Below are 14,376 nucleotides of genomic sequence, written 5' to 3'. Positions count from 1 at the left end.
TTAGGGGCTCATAGAACTCTTATCACAATCCATACCTGCATCAATTGTGTAAAGCACATTTGTACATTCATTGCCCTCGTCATTCTCAAAACATTTGCTCTCCACTTAAGCCCCTGGCATCAGCACTTCATTTTTCCCCTCCCTCCCTGCTCCCCTCTCCCTCATGAACCCTTGATAATTAAAAATTATTATTTTGTCATATCTTGCCCTGTCCAGTGTCTCCCTTCACCCACTTTTCTGTTGTCCTTCCCCCAGGGAGGAGGTCACATGTAGATCCTTGTAATCGGTTCACCCTTTCCAACCCACCCTTCCTGCACCCTCCTAGTATCACCACTCACACGACTAGTCCTGAGGGGTTCATCTGTCCTGGCTTCCCTGTGTTTCCCCAGATCCTATCTGTACCAGTGTACATCCTCTGGTCTAGCCAGACTTGCAAGGTAGAATTGAGATCACGATAGTGGGCGGGTGGTGGTGGTGGTAGCATTTAGGGACTAGAGGAAAGTTGTATGTTTCATCGTTGCTACATCGCACCCTGACTGGCTCATCTCCTCCCCGGACCCTCTAGGAATGCTTTTTTAACGAGCAAAGGTCACCCTGCAAATTATGATTTGTCAAGGGCAAGGGACGTACAGGTAGGAGGCCAGTTCACTTCTGGAAACGGAAACGAGACTTCGAGACTTTGTGTGTGTGTGTGTGTGTGTGTGTGTGTGTGTGTGTGTGTGTGTGTGTGTGTGTGTGTGTGTTTCATCCTGGGTCCCCCTGCTGTACTTGAGGTCAGTAATTAACAATACGAGCTGCTGGAGAATTAGCAGCTCTTTAGAGGTCTGCTTCATGACGACAAGACGGGGCAGGTAACCCCGTGTGACTCGGCTTCCCCAGAGCGGGTTGCAACTTCTGGCACGTGCTCTGTCTGTCCCAGTGGTTCTAGGTAACTCCTTTCCGCTCTGTCCAGGTGCTCTGATCTGGTGCTGCTGAAGTCCCATGAAGCTGAGGTCCGGCTGCTCTGTGGCTGGGGCTGGTCCTGTCAACCCCAATTTGTGCTTTTGTCTGGGACGCCCCCCACCTATAATCCCCATGAGTTCAAAGCGTGCTGCTTCTCTTTGTCAAGGTCACAGTTGGGGATCTTTCCCATGGAAGATGTGTGATTTCTTGGAAGGACTTTGATTGTTTATTGATGCCCCTCTGTGGGTGTGTGATCACAGGGACACCAGGAAGCGCCTGTCCTGGGTTGCTCCATTTGGGAAGCTCATTAAGCCGGAAGCCCTTGGGAATTGCTTTAGAGGAAGGGGGCTGTTTCTGAAGTGCTCTCTCTCTGTGCCCTCCACAGCGCCACAGCACCTCCTGCCACCGCTCCCTGCGCCTCTGCCCCTTGACATGAGACACCAGGAAGGACGGTATCCCTATGAGCCTCACTCTGTCCACAGTGTGCACGGGTAAGTCCTGCCTCTGCCCCCAGGCCTGTCACCTGACTGCCCCTGCAACCTCTGCTCCTCTTTATGGAAGTGCCTTCTTGGGAGAGCAGAGGCCTCGGTCCCCGTATGAAGTTGTGGGTTGTTGCGCTGGGCTGGGCTGAGCCAACTCCCCCGCACCCCCCAACCATCCAAGAAGCAAGCACTTCCCATCTGTGCAAGCCACTTCTAAGGCTACAAGCTACCCTCCCATCCACGAAGCTGGACTCCTCCTCCCGGCCAAAGTTCCCATCTCAGTAAGGTATTCCTAGTTAACCACGGTGTTGTACCATTTGGACAATAATTTATAGGATCAAGGTCCCTGAGAGGCACAGTTTGAACTTGGCCACTGACTAAGAAGTTGGCAGTTCAGCACTACCCAGCAGAGGCACAAAAGAAGTGCCTGGCAATCTCATTCTGTAAAATCATAGCCATTGAGAACTCTATGGAGGCCGCTGCTTCTTGGCCTTCCATGGGACCACCCTGGGTCACCATTGACTACAATGATGGGGCTGGTGTTTTGGGCTTACTTATAAAACAAGGTGGAACTATGTCTCTGGCCCTCTCCTGCTCCCTGCTGTGCGCGCTCCAGGTGGAAGGGGATTGGTTGTTCCCGAATGCTGTCTGCCTCTTCCTTTCCTGTCTCCCATCATCCTCACCTCTAAACCCATAGCTTCTGGCAGGTTTCCTAGGCCTTTGAACAGGAGTCCTGGGGGAAGCAAACTGTTACTGTGCTCAACTTGAACTTGGCCACCAAATCAACTGGTGGCCCAAGGTTGGAGGTTCAGGCCCATCCAGAGGTGCCTGAGAGAAAAGGTGGTGTGATCTACTTCTGAAATGTCAGCACTGAAAATCTCTGGCACACGATTCTCATTTGACACCTGTAGTGCCACCAGAACCAGAACTGATTCCACACCAACAATTTTGTGGCTTGGCCCCATAATACCCATCTAATCCATCTCTAGAGGAGATGCTAAAACCGTCTCCCCACCTCTAACACCTCCACCACTTCCCACCCCAACTTTGATCCAGCACCTTCACCCAAATACCCACTGAGCACCAAGTTGCTGTGTGTGGTTGCCAACCCACAAGCCTGCCACATCCCTCTGTCCCTCAGCACCTGTGCCCAGGCTTCCAAGAATGCCCCTCCACCCAGCTACCGCCTACAGACCCTCTGCTTCAGCTCAGGAGCCACCTCCTCCTGGCCACCGCCCTTCCCTGGGGCTCCATCACACCAGATTGCTGATCTTCAACAGAAGCAAGACAATGAAAGGACTGGCATGGTCTGGTATGGAAGGTAGAAGCTTGCCTGAGAAGCAGGTGGCTGGGGTCTATCTTCCAGCCCCCTCCACACCTCCAATTGCTGGTGTGGGATCCCTCCCGTCACAGCCTGTCCTGGGTGTTCAGAGAGGACCAATGGTAGCTTTTTGCAGGCTAGAAGGACTTGTAGAAACTCCCACAAACCTGGCTGCAAATTGCAAGAGTTGAGGTGTTTTTTAAAGATGTACAGCCCTAGCTCACAAATCCAGAAGTTCAGGTTCTTCCAGGCTAGACTGAGGTACCCCTAGGCAAGAGTCTAGGGCCCACCGCAAGCCCCTGATAATCATAGACCAAGGAGGCAGGCCCGGCACTGTTTGTGTGTTCACCAGAGTCTGACGCTGGTTTCTAGTTGCTATCAAGTCGCCTTCCTCTTCCTGTGTGTGTCGGAGCAGAGCTGGGCTCGGCAGGGTTTTCTCTGACTGTAGCATTTCAGGAACAGATCTCCAGGCCTTTCTTTGGAGGCACTGTTGGGTGGAATTGAACCTCTAGCCTTTAGGTTAGCAACCAGGGGAAAATCCTTTGAGCCATCCAAAGACCTTTGTCTCCTGTCTCCCTTGTGTTTATGGTACTTAGGGACCATCAATTCCGCTCCGACTCATAGCAACTTTGTACACACCAGAATGAAACGCACTGCCCAATCCTGGGCCATCCTCACCATTGCGGTTGAACTTGAGCCTATGGTTAGAGCCACTGTGTCTGTCCATCTTGTTGAGAGTCCTCCTCTCATTCTCTGACCTTCTACTTTATCACGCATGGTGTTCTCCAGAAACAGGTCTCTCCTGACCACATGTGCAAAGCACTGAAGACAAAACGTGGCAAAGTAGAGACCCTGATTCCCTATGGTCACAGATCGAGCCTCCTAAGGTCTATCTCAGAGCTGATTCTCAAACGCACACGTGGCCTCGGCTTTCAGAACTGGCAAGCATACACCGCGGTCCCAACCACAGGGAGGAAACAGCCCCCTTTAGTGGTTATGCCTTGGGCTGCTATAACCATAAGGTCAGCAGTTCAAAACCACCAGATGCTCCATGGGAGAAAGACATGGGCTTTCTACTCCCATAAGGCTCTGCAGCTTGCAAACCCACAGGGGCAGTTCTGCCCTGGCCGAAAGGGTTGCTATGAGTCGGCATCGATTTGATGGCTGTTGATCCCCTTGCCTGGATCCATCCGTGACTTCTGACATCGATGACTGATACCAGCACCCCCTGCCTAGATCCTAGATTCTAGCTAACTGCACCCATGAAGATTTCTTCATCCTGAGCGGGGCTTGGCAACCCAGCATGACCCAAAGGAGAAAGGGGGCAGCTGGCACTTGATCTTAGCATGGCTGGCACACTGGCCAGTCTTCTAATGATGATAAAGAGACCACCAGCGAGTGGGGCTGAGGGCTGCCCCTCCCACTGCCAGCTGCACACCATGTCATTGCTGCATGTGGCCCTGAGGCGCGCTGCAGAGCATGCCTGACCCGACCTGACCCTCTGATGGATGCTGAGCCCTGAAGAAAGGCATCTCCTGCCTGCTGCCGGCTGAGCTCAGGGGCCTTCCAGCCCAAGGGTTTGGAGACGGCTTGTTCTGGAGCCAGTGTGGCTTGAAATCCAGCAGGCCAGCATGAGATTGATAACACGGCCTCTCAAGCCAGCCACCATATAGGGTGGGAAGAATTTGGGTTGTTTCTCCTTTCGGTCTTGGTACAGTGTACCAAGTTCACAATTCATAGGGGGCTCGCTTTGCTTGTGTTTCATCAAGAAAGTTCTCCTTGGGCAAATAGGCATCTTCTTTTCAAAGTTGCATGGGAGGACTTTCCCAAGACTTCTTCCTGACTTGGGTCAGGACATGAGGAGCCTCCCAGCTGGCTCTTCTGTATCTCTCCTGGTCAGGGATGCTGAGGTACCCAGGGTCACCCAGATTGGCTTTGGTTCCCTTACCTTGCTTGTGTCCGAGCTGTGGCTGACCACTGGGGACAGGCAGACACGGGGCACAGAACATCATTGGTCTAGGAAGTTGGTAGAAGTCCTGGAGGGTGAAAATGGCTCAGCCTCCAACTACTAACTGAAAGGGTGGCATTCCGTACCCACGGAGAGGTGCTTTGGAAGAAAGGGCTGATCTGCTTACAAAAGATCACAGCTGTCAAGATACTGTGGAAATTGTCACCTCGATAAAATATTGTTGAACCAAGAAAGATCACGAAAACCAGCTGCCGTCAAGTCCGCGCTGACTCCTGGAGTCAGTCTATTCTGGCACACAAGCGTTGGAAGCAACGCAACAGCAACCAGGTGGTACAAACAAGGATCACTAGGCTGCTCACCTCCAGGTTGGAAGTTCATGTCCACCCACAGCTCTAGTCTGACTCACATGACACTGAGCCAGTTCACTGGACACTGCTGCCCCTGCTGTGGCTGACTGAGGGTTGAGAGCCAATTGGATGGGAGCCCCTCGCTTACTGATGTGAGTGGTACCCCTCCTCCTTCCACTTCCCCGCCCAGGTGCCAGCATCTGACTAGAAGACATGCAATAACATGAGCTGTGCTGGGCCCTCGATATCGTGTGACTTGATCTTTCTGGACACCCTACGAAGGAGAGTCGGACTAGCACTCCCGGCTTGTAAGTGGAAAACTGAGTCATGAGGCATCCCCCTGCCATCTTTGCTAACAGACTCCTAGTAGGGGCATAGCTGGGATCTGAACTCAGGCGATTGATCCATAGAGGGCAGGGCCTCAGCGTCCCCCACTTGCACGCCCCCCCCTTCCCAATCCCCTGCTAAAGTCTCCCTACTTCAGAGCTCAGATTCCCAACACCGGCTCTGCTGTGTGGATGGGCAGCTCATTTATAATGGAATCGGGCCTGTAAACATTTAATAAGGAAAACGCTTGGTTTGACGGCAGCCTCTTTGATCCGTGCCGAATGCTGGCCCCTGGGGCCCTTCTCAGGAGAGGACCCGAGTAGCTCTGCTATAGAGGGAGACTCCTGGTCACCTGGGAGCAGAGATGGGCGTCCAAGCTCGATGTGCAGAATTAGGGGACACTGCAGCAGGGAGACCAGGGAGGTACAGTGTGAAATGAGTGCCTGCTCCCCCCCCCCCACCCTGTGTGCCCCTGTCCTTTTGGACATTTTCTGTCCCACATTTCCAGGGTGGGGACTTGTGTTTAAACCCTAGCTGCGTGCTTCCCTCTTTCCCATCCTTGGCCAGCTGCTTCCTTCCACAAGCCTTAGGATCCTCGTCAGCAAAAGGAAGCATGCTAGGCCCCCAAGTGGGATGTTGAAGGTTGGTGACTGAGTGTGGAGCATACAGAGACAAGCACCTGGTACAGGGTGAGCACCCCCCCCTCCCGCCACACACACACACACACACACAATTGCTGGTACCACTCACACACTGTTCCCAGGAGGAACCCCGCACTTCATGCTAGGTGCCCTGCTGGGTGCTGGGTAAGTAACAACCCTCAGTCCTTCCAGTAATCTGAGAGGTGGGCTTCCTTTGCCCCAGTGAAGAGAGCTGAACACTGGTTCATTCTGCCAGGAAATGGGATCTGGCCCAAGTGTCACTGTCCTAGTTCTCTAGTGCTGCTGTAACAGAATTACCCCAAGGGGTGGCTTTCACAACCCGATTTGTATCCTCCAGTGTCGAAGAGTAGGGATCTGAAGCCATGAAAAAGGCTTCCTGGGCGAAGGCTCTCTGTCAATTCCAGGGAATGGCTTATTTCCTGGGTCCTTGGAGAACTCCACGTGGCTTGGTTTCTAGCTTCTCTGTCTGCCAACTCTACTTATTTGATATCTTACAGGAGAGGTAAAACACTTGTAAGGGGCTCAGAACACCCACCCTCACTGCCGTGGAGTTGATTCTGATTTATATTGTTGTTGTTGTTATTGCGAGGCGCCATCGAGTCAACTTGGCCCATAGCGACCCGATGCACAACAGAGCGAGACACCAAACGGTCCGGCACCAGCTTCACAGTTGCTCCATTCCTGAGCATGTGCATGCAGCCATTGTGTCAATCAATATCACTGAGGCCTTCCTCTTTTGGATGCCCGTCCACTTTAGCAAACATGATATCATTCTGCAGGGACTGGCCTCTCCTGACAATGTGTCCAAAGTATGCAAGACCAAAAAAAGTCTTGCCATCCTTGCCTCTCAGAAGCACTCTGGCCTTACTTCTTCCAACACAGCTCGGTTCGTCCTTTTAGCAGTCCATGGTACTGTCTGCATTCAGAGGCGCCAATTCTTCCACGGTCTTCCTTATTCGGTGTCCAACTTCCCCATGTATATGAGTAACGGAGAAGACCGTGGCTGAGGTCAAGTGCACCTTAGTCCTCAAAGTAACGTCTGTGCTCTTCAGTACTTCAAGGTTGTCATACGCAGCAGATTTACCTAATGCAACACATCCTTTGGTGCCTTGACTGCTACTTCCCTGAGCATTGATTATGGTTCCAAGCAAGATGAAATCTTAGACAACCTCCACCTTTTCTCCATTTGTCATCCTGTTACTTGTTGGCCCAGTTGTGAGGATTATTGAATTGTCATGCGATCTGGAGGCTCCCGTCCTTCACATCTTTACCAACAAGTCTTTCATTTCTGCTCACTTTCTGCCGCCCGTTGTGTCACCTGCGTGTCGTAGATTATTAATAAGCCTCTCTCCAATCCTGATGCCACGTTCTTCCAGCTTCTCTGGTGAGTGTCTCAGCATACAAATTGAACGAGAGACCTGACGCACACCTTTCCTGATTATAAACCGTGCAGTATTCTCTTTTTCTGTTCGCACAACTGCTTCTTGCTCCACGTCCAGGTTCTGGATGCGCACAAGGGCGTGTTCTGGAATTCCCATTCTTCTCAAGGTGATGCACACTTCCTTTTGGGCCACACGGTCAAATGCCTTTGCACAGGCAACGAAATGCAAGAAGACCTATTTCTGGTATTCTGTTTTCAGCCAAGATCCATGTGGCCCCTTCTGAATCCCGCCTGAACTTCCGGCAGGATTCTGTTGATGTACGCTTGTAGCCATTGGTACACGATCTTAAGCAACATCTTATCTGGGTGAGATATCAATGATGTCATTCTATAGTCAGAGCCTTCTGTTGGGTCAGCTCTCTTTGGGGTGGGCACAAATGTGAAGCTCTTCCCGTCAGTTGGTGCGGTAGCTGTCTTCCAAAGTTTCTGCCATAGATGGGTAAGTGGGTTCACTTCTTCAGCATGCTAAGACATTTCTTTTTTTTTTTTTTGGTTTGGAGTTATCTTTTATTCAAAAATACTGTTTTTAAGGGAGAAGTAACAAGATACCAGAAAGTTTTGTCAAAATTAATAGCTTAGAAATGTGTAAGATATGACAAAATAACAATACTTTATAAGTTATCAAGGGTTCATGAGAGACGGAGTAATAGGCAGGAAGGGAGAGAAATGAGGCGCTGATACCAAGGGCTCAAGCAGAAAGCACATGTTTTGACAATGATGAGGGCAATGAATTTACAAATGTGCTTGACACAATGGATGTATGTATAGATTGTGATAAGAGTTGTACAAGCCTCCCACAAAATGATAAAAAAAAAATTAGGGGAAAAAAAGAAAAGCAAAATCCTATATAAACGAGAAGAGAATAAATCCATATACTTTTTTTAAAACATTTTATTAGGGGCTCATACAACTCTTATCACAATCCATGCATATACATACATCAATTGTATAAAGCACATCCGCACATTTCCTGCCCCAATCATTCTCAAAGCATCTGCTCTCCACCTAAGCCCTCTGCATCAGGTCCTCTTTTTTTTTTCCCTCCCTCCCCGCTCCCCCCTCCCTCATGTGCCCTTGGTAATTTATACATTGTTATTTTGTCATATCTTGCCCTATCCGGAGTCTCCCCTCCCCCCCTTCTCCGCCGTCCCTCCCCCAGGGAGGAGGTCACATGTGGATCCTTGTAATCAGTTCCCCCTTTCCAACCCACTCACCCTCCACTCTCCCAGCATCGCCCCTCACACCCTTGGTCCTGAAGGTATCGTCCACCCTGGATTCCCTGTGCCTCCAGCTCCCGTATGCACCAGTGTACAACCTCTGCCCTATCCAGTCCTGCAAGGTAGAATTCGGATCATGGTAGTTGGCGGGAGGAAGCATCCAGGATCTGGGGGAAAGCTGTGTTACAGCTAAGACATTTCAATGTGCATTCTGTCAGTCCTTGGAGCCTTGTTTTGGGCTAATGCGTTCAGTGCAGCTTGAACTCCTTCCTCGTCGGCACCGTTGGTTCCTGCTCATGTGCTCTTTCCTGAAATGGCGGAATGCCGGCCAGTGTTGTTTTTGTTATGTTTGGTCAAGGGACTCTATTCTTTCTGTCTTCCCTTGATGCTTCCCGTGTCGCTCAATATTTTTGCCGATCCGCTTTATTTTTTTTCCAAACCATTTTATTAGGAACGAATCAAGACATCGTAACATTCCCAAGTTTAATCACACCAAGCAGTATTGTACGCTTGCTACATAAATCCATTTCTTTTGTCTTCTTCTCATAAATCAGTTTCAAAACATTTTTTCCCTTGTTGAACTCCTTGATACCAGCCCCGCCCCTCTCATCTTCCCCCCCGCCCCACCCCCTACCCTCACCGACCCCCTGGGAACCTTTTTCCTGGTGGTTGTCTCTATAGGCTCTTCTATCTTGGCTTGCTCATGCCAGAAAACTCATAAAGATTCAAGAAGGCTACCCACAATGACAAAATTTAAAAATATGTATATGAAAAAGAACCCATGGGGGAGGGAAGGGGGGCGGATCAAGGCCAAAGTGTTATCAGAGGGGAGATCAATTGATAAGGTTTTAACCGTTCAAGTCAGATTTCTCATTTTAATCCACTATAGGCATCTCCCCAGTACTCCATCTGATAGCCAGGTATTCCCACTCCGCAATTATGGCTGAAGAGAAATCATCAGAAGCTTATTTCCCGTGGAAAGCCTGCAGGTGCCCTTTGGGCCCCCACCCTCATGCAGAGCCTCCGGCACACCAGAATCTCCCATTTCCTCCATGTGGGCTTAGTTGTTGACACCCACTTTAATCTTTTCTTCTCTCCTGTCTCTGTAAGGATCTCTTCTTCATGAATGATGGTCTTGATGTCCTCCCAGGGCTCATCCGTGTTCCACGTGTTACGTCTGTTCTTGGGATATTCTCAAAGTTCAGGTGGGAGAGACTCAAGGTTGTGTTTTGGCTCCTGTGGACTGGTTTTGATTTTGCATATGAACAATTGATGGTCTGCTGTCAGCCCCTGGTTTGATTTTAGCTGTTGAGTGTTAACTTCCCACAGACGTGGTCACTTTGGTTTCTGTGTGTTCCATCTGGGCATGTCCACGTGTCCTCCTACAGTCACCGTTTGTGTTGCTGAAAACTGTATTTGCTATAAAGGAGCCGTTGGTTTTGCAAAATTCTATCACGTAGCCTCCAGCCTCATGTCAATCAGCACGGCCATAGTTTCCAACTGCTGTTCCTTCCTCTTTGCCTCTGACTTTTGCATTCCGATCGCCAGTAACTATCAATGCGTCTTAATTGCCTGCTCAATTAATTTCCAACTGAAGTTGTTGGTAGAATTCTTCCATTTCTTCAACACTAGCTTTTATTGGGGGGAGGGGGTACATAAATTTGAATAATCGTTGTTTTGATTGGATTTCCGTGAAGGTGGGTAGGTACCTTCCAATCACAGACAGCATTGTATTTCATGATGGATTTAGCAAGATCTTTCCGGACAAGGAAGGGTGCACCGGGTCTCCTCCTGATTGTTCTTTCCCAGCCCAGGACTCCATATGGTTTTCCGATTCAAAATGGCCAATACTAGTCCATTTCGATCTTCATGCATTCATTTCATGTTTGACCACTTCCCGTTTTCCTAAATTCATACTGAAGGATTCATAGAGATCCTCTAGAGCAGAGGTTTTCAACCTGTGGGTCGCGGCCCCTTTGGTGGTCGAACAACCCTTTCACAGGGGTCACCCATTCATAACAGTAGTAAATTACAGTGATGAAGTAGCAATGAAAAGACTTTTCTGGTTGGGGGGAGGGGTTACCACCACATGAGGAACTGTATTGAAGGGTCGCCGCGACATTAGGGAGGTGGAGAACCACTGCCCCGTAGTTTCCAGGTCTGTGGATTTTCCCCAGAGCGGAAAGCCTCATCTTGTTTCCTGTGGAGTAGCTGGCGGATTTGAAACTCTGACCTTGCGGTTAGCAGCCCACCCCTTACCCGACAGTCCATCAGAGCGCCTCGACTCCTGAATCGGCCTCCTCTAATCTCGCCTTGCTAATATGGCAAAGACTGCCCGTTCTGAAATGGGATAGGGGCATAGAGGTTCGGACGTTGTTGGGGGAACACTATTCTATTCATAACAGGGGGTCTCATCCCACTTCCCAGGCCTGTCGGCATTCTTCCAGCTGGCCTGCAAGGAAGCATGGTCCACACAAAGGAATTGCTCACTCATAGCAAAAGCCCCCATGCTGTGGGGTATACTGGCCTTTAAGCGAGAGTCCGCTCACTCTCCCCGTTTCCAGTTGTCAACTGGGTGAAGCAGATGTCTAGGGTCACCATCTATTCAACATAACTTATCGTGGCTGGATTGACCTGCAAGGCGGTTTCTGCCAGCTTCGGTCAACATGGATTCGGTGAACACAGGAGCAGAGCCTTGTCCAAGTGCCAGGGCGTAGAGAATGCCGGTGCCATCCCTGATGCAGCTTTGCTCGCTCGCGAGGCCCCACCAGGGCCCTGCTGCTCCCGTGTCCCCGTGCTCCTGGGGAACTGATGTGTGTCAGTTGCTAGCTGTGCTTTTGACATGTGCACTTGGCCTGTGCAACTCAAGAAGGGAGAAGGCGTTGGAAACTCAGTGCAGGGGAGTTTGGAGTTGTCCTGTATTTGATGATGCTCACCCACGGCCAGTCTGGTCAGGGGTTCAGACATCAGACGCCAGGAGACCCCCACCATCTGGGAAGGTGTTGTGTGGTCACAGAGTGGCATATTGGGAGCGGGAACAGTGGCGGTTCTCCCCTGGGAGAGACCAGGGTTCCCTTCCTGGTCAACGCACCTTGTCTTGCTGTTGGGGGAGGCTGGTGAGTGGCGTTCACGTTGGCAGCTTTCATCAGAGCTTGCAGACTAAAATAGGCTGGAAAGAAAGGTCTGGCAATCTGTGTTTGAAATCCCGATAGACCACAGTGATCCGCAGCCGATCGTGGGATGGGTGGAACCAGGTGCAGCCTTGTGCACTTGGTGACCAGGTAACAACAACGATTCCGGGAGGGAAAGTAGGGGGATCCCAGAGCACAGGAATCCAGATGTGGAGTGTTAGTTAGCAAGGAAGTACAGGATGCCATCTCCTCCACGGCCTGTTCCCCAGCCCCAGGCAGCAGTGGAGAGCTCCTCTCCCTCATGGCTACGCCCCCACACCCACAGAAGGACCTCCCATTCCGCCAGACACCAGCGCTGGGATGGAGGAGGGGAAACCCTTTAAAATGCACAGATCTGTTCCCCAATGGGTTCCGCCTACTACCTCCTTTTCAGAAAAAAATAATAAATGACTCAGTGCCCCTGCCCTACCCCGCCCCAGCCCCACACATAGCAATTAAGATGGGTTGTGCTGTAAGCCCCAGAACCCAGGATAAAGTGAGGGTGACTGCTTCTGCAGCCTCCCACCTACCCCAGGGGCTAGGATCGCCCACTTGGAAACACTGGTCTAAATCACCAGTACTCCCCCATATGAGGGGTGTTTGTCCTGCTGCTCCAGGGGCGTCCAGGCCAGACGGACAGGCTTCCAGGGAAGGAAATTCCACATGGCTCTTGGCACTCTGGGCTCGACTTTAAGACTCTTCCTTTCACTGTGGAAACTTTCCCCGCTGGCTTAGCCCACCCTGCACCCAGCTCCTTTCTGCACAGGGAGACACAGGCCCGTTGACTGAAGGCCTCCCCTCCTCTCTCAGGCAGTGCCACCTCCACGCCCTGTCTCACCCTGCCTGCAGCCTAGCCCCCAGCATTTGTTGTTTGAAATGACAATTCGCCCTGAGCCATGGCTTTCTGGAAGTCTCAATCCAGATATGTTCATCTAAGGGCCACTCCTACTCCAGATGAGGAACTGATCTCCCCAGAGGTCAAGTACTTCCCGGAGGGCCCCGAGAGGCCAGGCTTCCCCTGAACCCCTTCCCCACGCCCAGCTGTGTCCCTGCCCCACTAGACACAACATCAGATCCAAGTCCTCCCACTCCACATAAGGCATACTCTGCTAGAAAAAAAGGCTCCCTCGGATTTCCATTGTGACTTGATGCATTTGATAGGTATGTCTGGAAAGGCTGGTTACCTCTCTCACCCTTCTGATTGGGGAGGGGAAATGTGATAACGGGTGGACGATTAAGCTAACCACTGCTGGCTGGGTGGCTGGATCAACGGTTCCCAACCTGGGGGTCGGGACCCCTTTGGGGGTCGAATGACCCTTTTACAGGGGTCGCCCAATTCATAACAGTAGCAAAATGATACTTAGGAAGTAGCAATGAAAATAATGTTGTGGTTGGGGGGGTCACCAAAACAGGAGGAACTGTATGAAAGGGTTGCAGCATGAGGAAGGTTGAGAACCACTAGGCTAGATCCTAATAGTTCCTATCTGTATGACCCCCTTGGGGTGCAATTTTTTTTTAAAAAAACATTTTATTAGGGACTCATACAACTCTTATCGCAATCCAGACACACATCAATTGTATAAAGCACATCTGTATATTCTTTGCCCTCATCATTTTCAAAGCATTTGCTCTCCACTTAAGCCCTTTGCATCAGGTCCTTTTTTTATCCCTCCCTCCCTGCTCCCCACTCCCTCATGAGCCCTTGATAATTTATAAATTATTATTTTGTCATATCTTGCCCTGTCCGACGTCTCCCTTCACCCCCTTTTCTGTCGTCCGTCCTCCAGGGAGGAAGTCACATGTAGATCCTTGTAATCGGTTCCCTCTTTTCAACCCACTCACCCTCTACCCTCCCCGTATCACCCCTCACTCCTTGGGGTGCAATTTTATAAGCTCATTTCCCGACCCAAACAGCAGTGCTATGTAGTAAGCACCCTGCTCTTTGTCAGCTGAGCACAGTGATTTCTGTATTATGACTCGGCAGCAGGAGTGGCAGCTGAGAGCCTGCACCCTGGTGGGTGCTGCTGGCCTGTAATGGGAACCGGGTGAGTGCTGGCGGGTGGGCAGGTGGCTTGGATGCCTGTACAGATGTGTGTCACTTGCAGAGCCAGGCCTACTGGACAAGACAGGGGCCAGAGCCCGGGCAGCCAGGGGGAGCCTGCTGGTGATGAGAGAGACTGTCTCTGGACCCTGAGCTTCCAGCTCCTCACCCCCCAGCACCCCACCCACTCAGCCAACCTCTGCCCAGAGTCCAGCTTCAACCTGCCAACCTTTTTTTTCTTATTAATAAATCTTTTTATTGGGGCTCATACAACTCTTATCACAATCCATATATACATCAATTGAGCAAAGCACCCTTATACGTTCGTTGCCCTCGTCATTCTCAAAATTCGCCTTCCACTTGGGTTCCTGGAATCAGCTCGGTTTCCTTTTTCCCCCCTCCTCCTCCCTCTCCCCTGCCAAACTTTTTTTAGAAAAATCGTTCTTTTGGTACCTAC

General features: G+C 50.8%; 1 protein-coding gene across 6 annotated transcripts in view; it reads left to right on the top strand.

Annotated features, from left to right (window-relative positions):
- GLI2 (GLI family zinc finger 2) overlaps positions 1-14,376 on the top strand; it is a 304,945-nt gene that overhangs the window by 238,673 nt on the left and 51,896 nt on the right. For 5 of the 6 annotated variants that reach the window (XM_075530227.1, XM_075530225.1, XM_075530224.1 and 2 more), the window contains one exon: positions 1,328-1,433. The exons of the other annotated variant lie outside the window; for it this stretch is intronic. In XM_075530227.1, the coding sequence (XP_075386342.1) occupies positions 1,375-1,433 (59 nt within the window). In that variant the 5' untranslated portion in view covers positions 1,328-1,374. The remainder of the gene's footprint in view (positions 1-1,327; positions 1,434-14,376) is intronic. 6 annotated transcript variants of the gene reach the window in all.

This window comes from Tenrec ecaudatus, chromosome 13 (assembly GCF_050624435.1).
Source record: "Tenrec ecaudatus isolate mTenEca1 chromosome 13, mTenEca1.hap1, whole genome shotgun sequence".
In the NCBI taxonomy this organism is placed as follows: Eukaryota; Metazoa; Chordata; class Mammalia; order Afrosoricida; family Tenrecidae; genus Tenrec; species Tenrec ecaudatus.
This window is presented reverse-complemented; position numbering and strand designations above follow the sequence as displayed.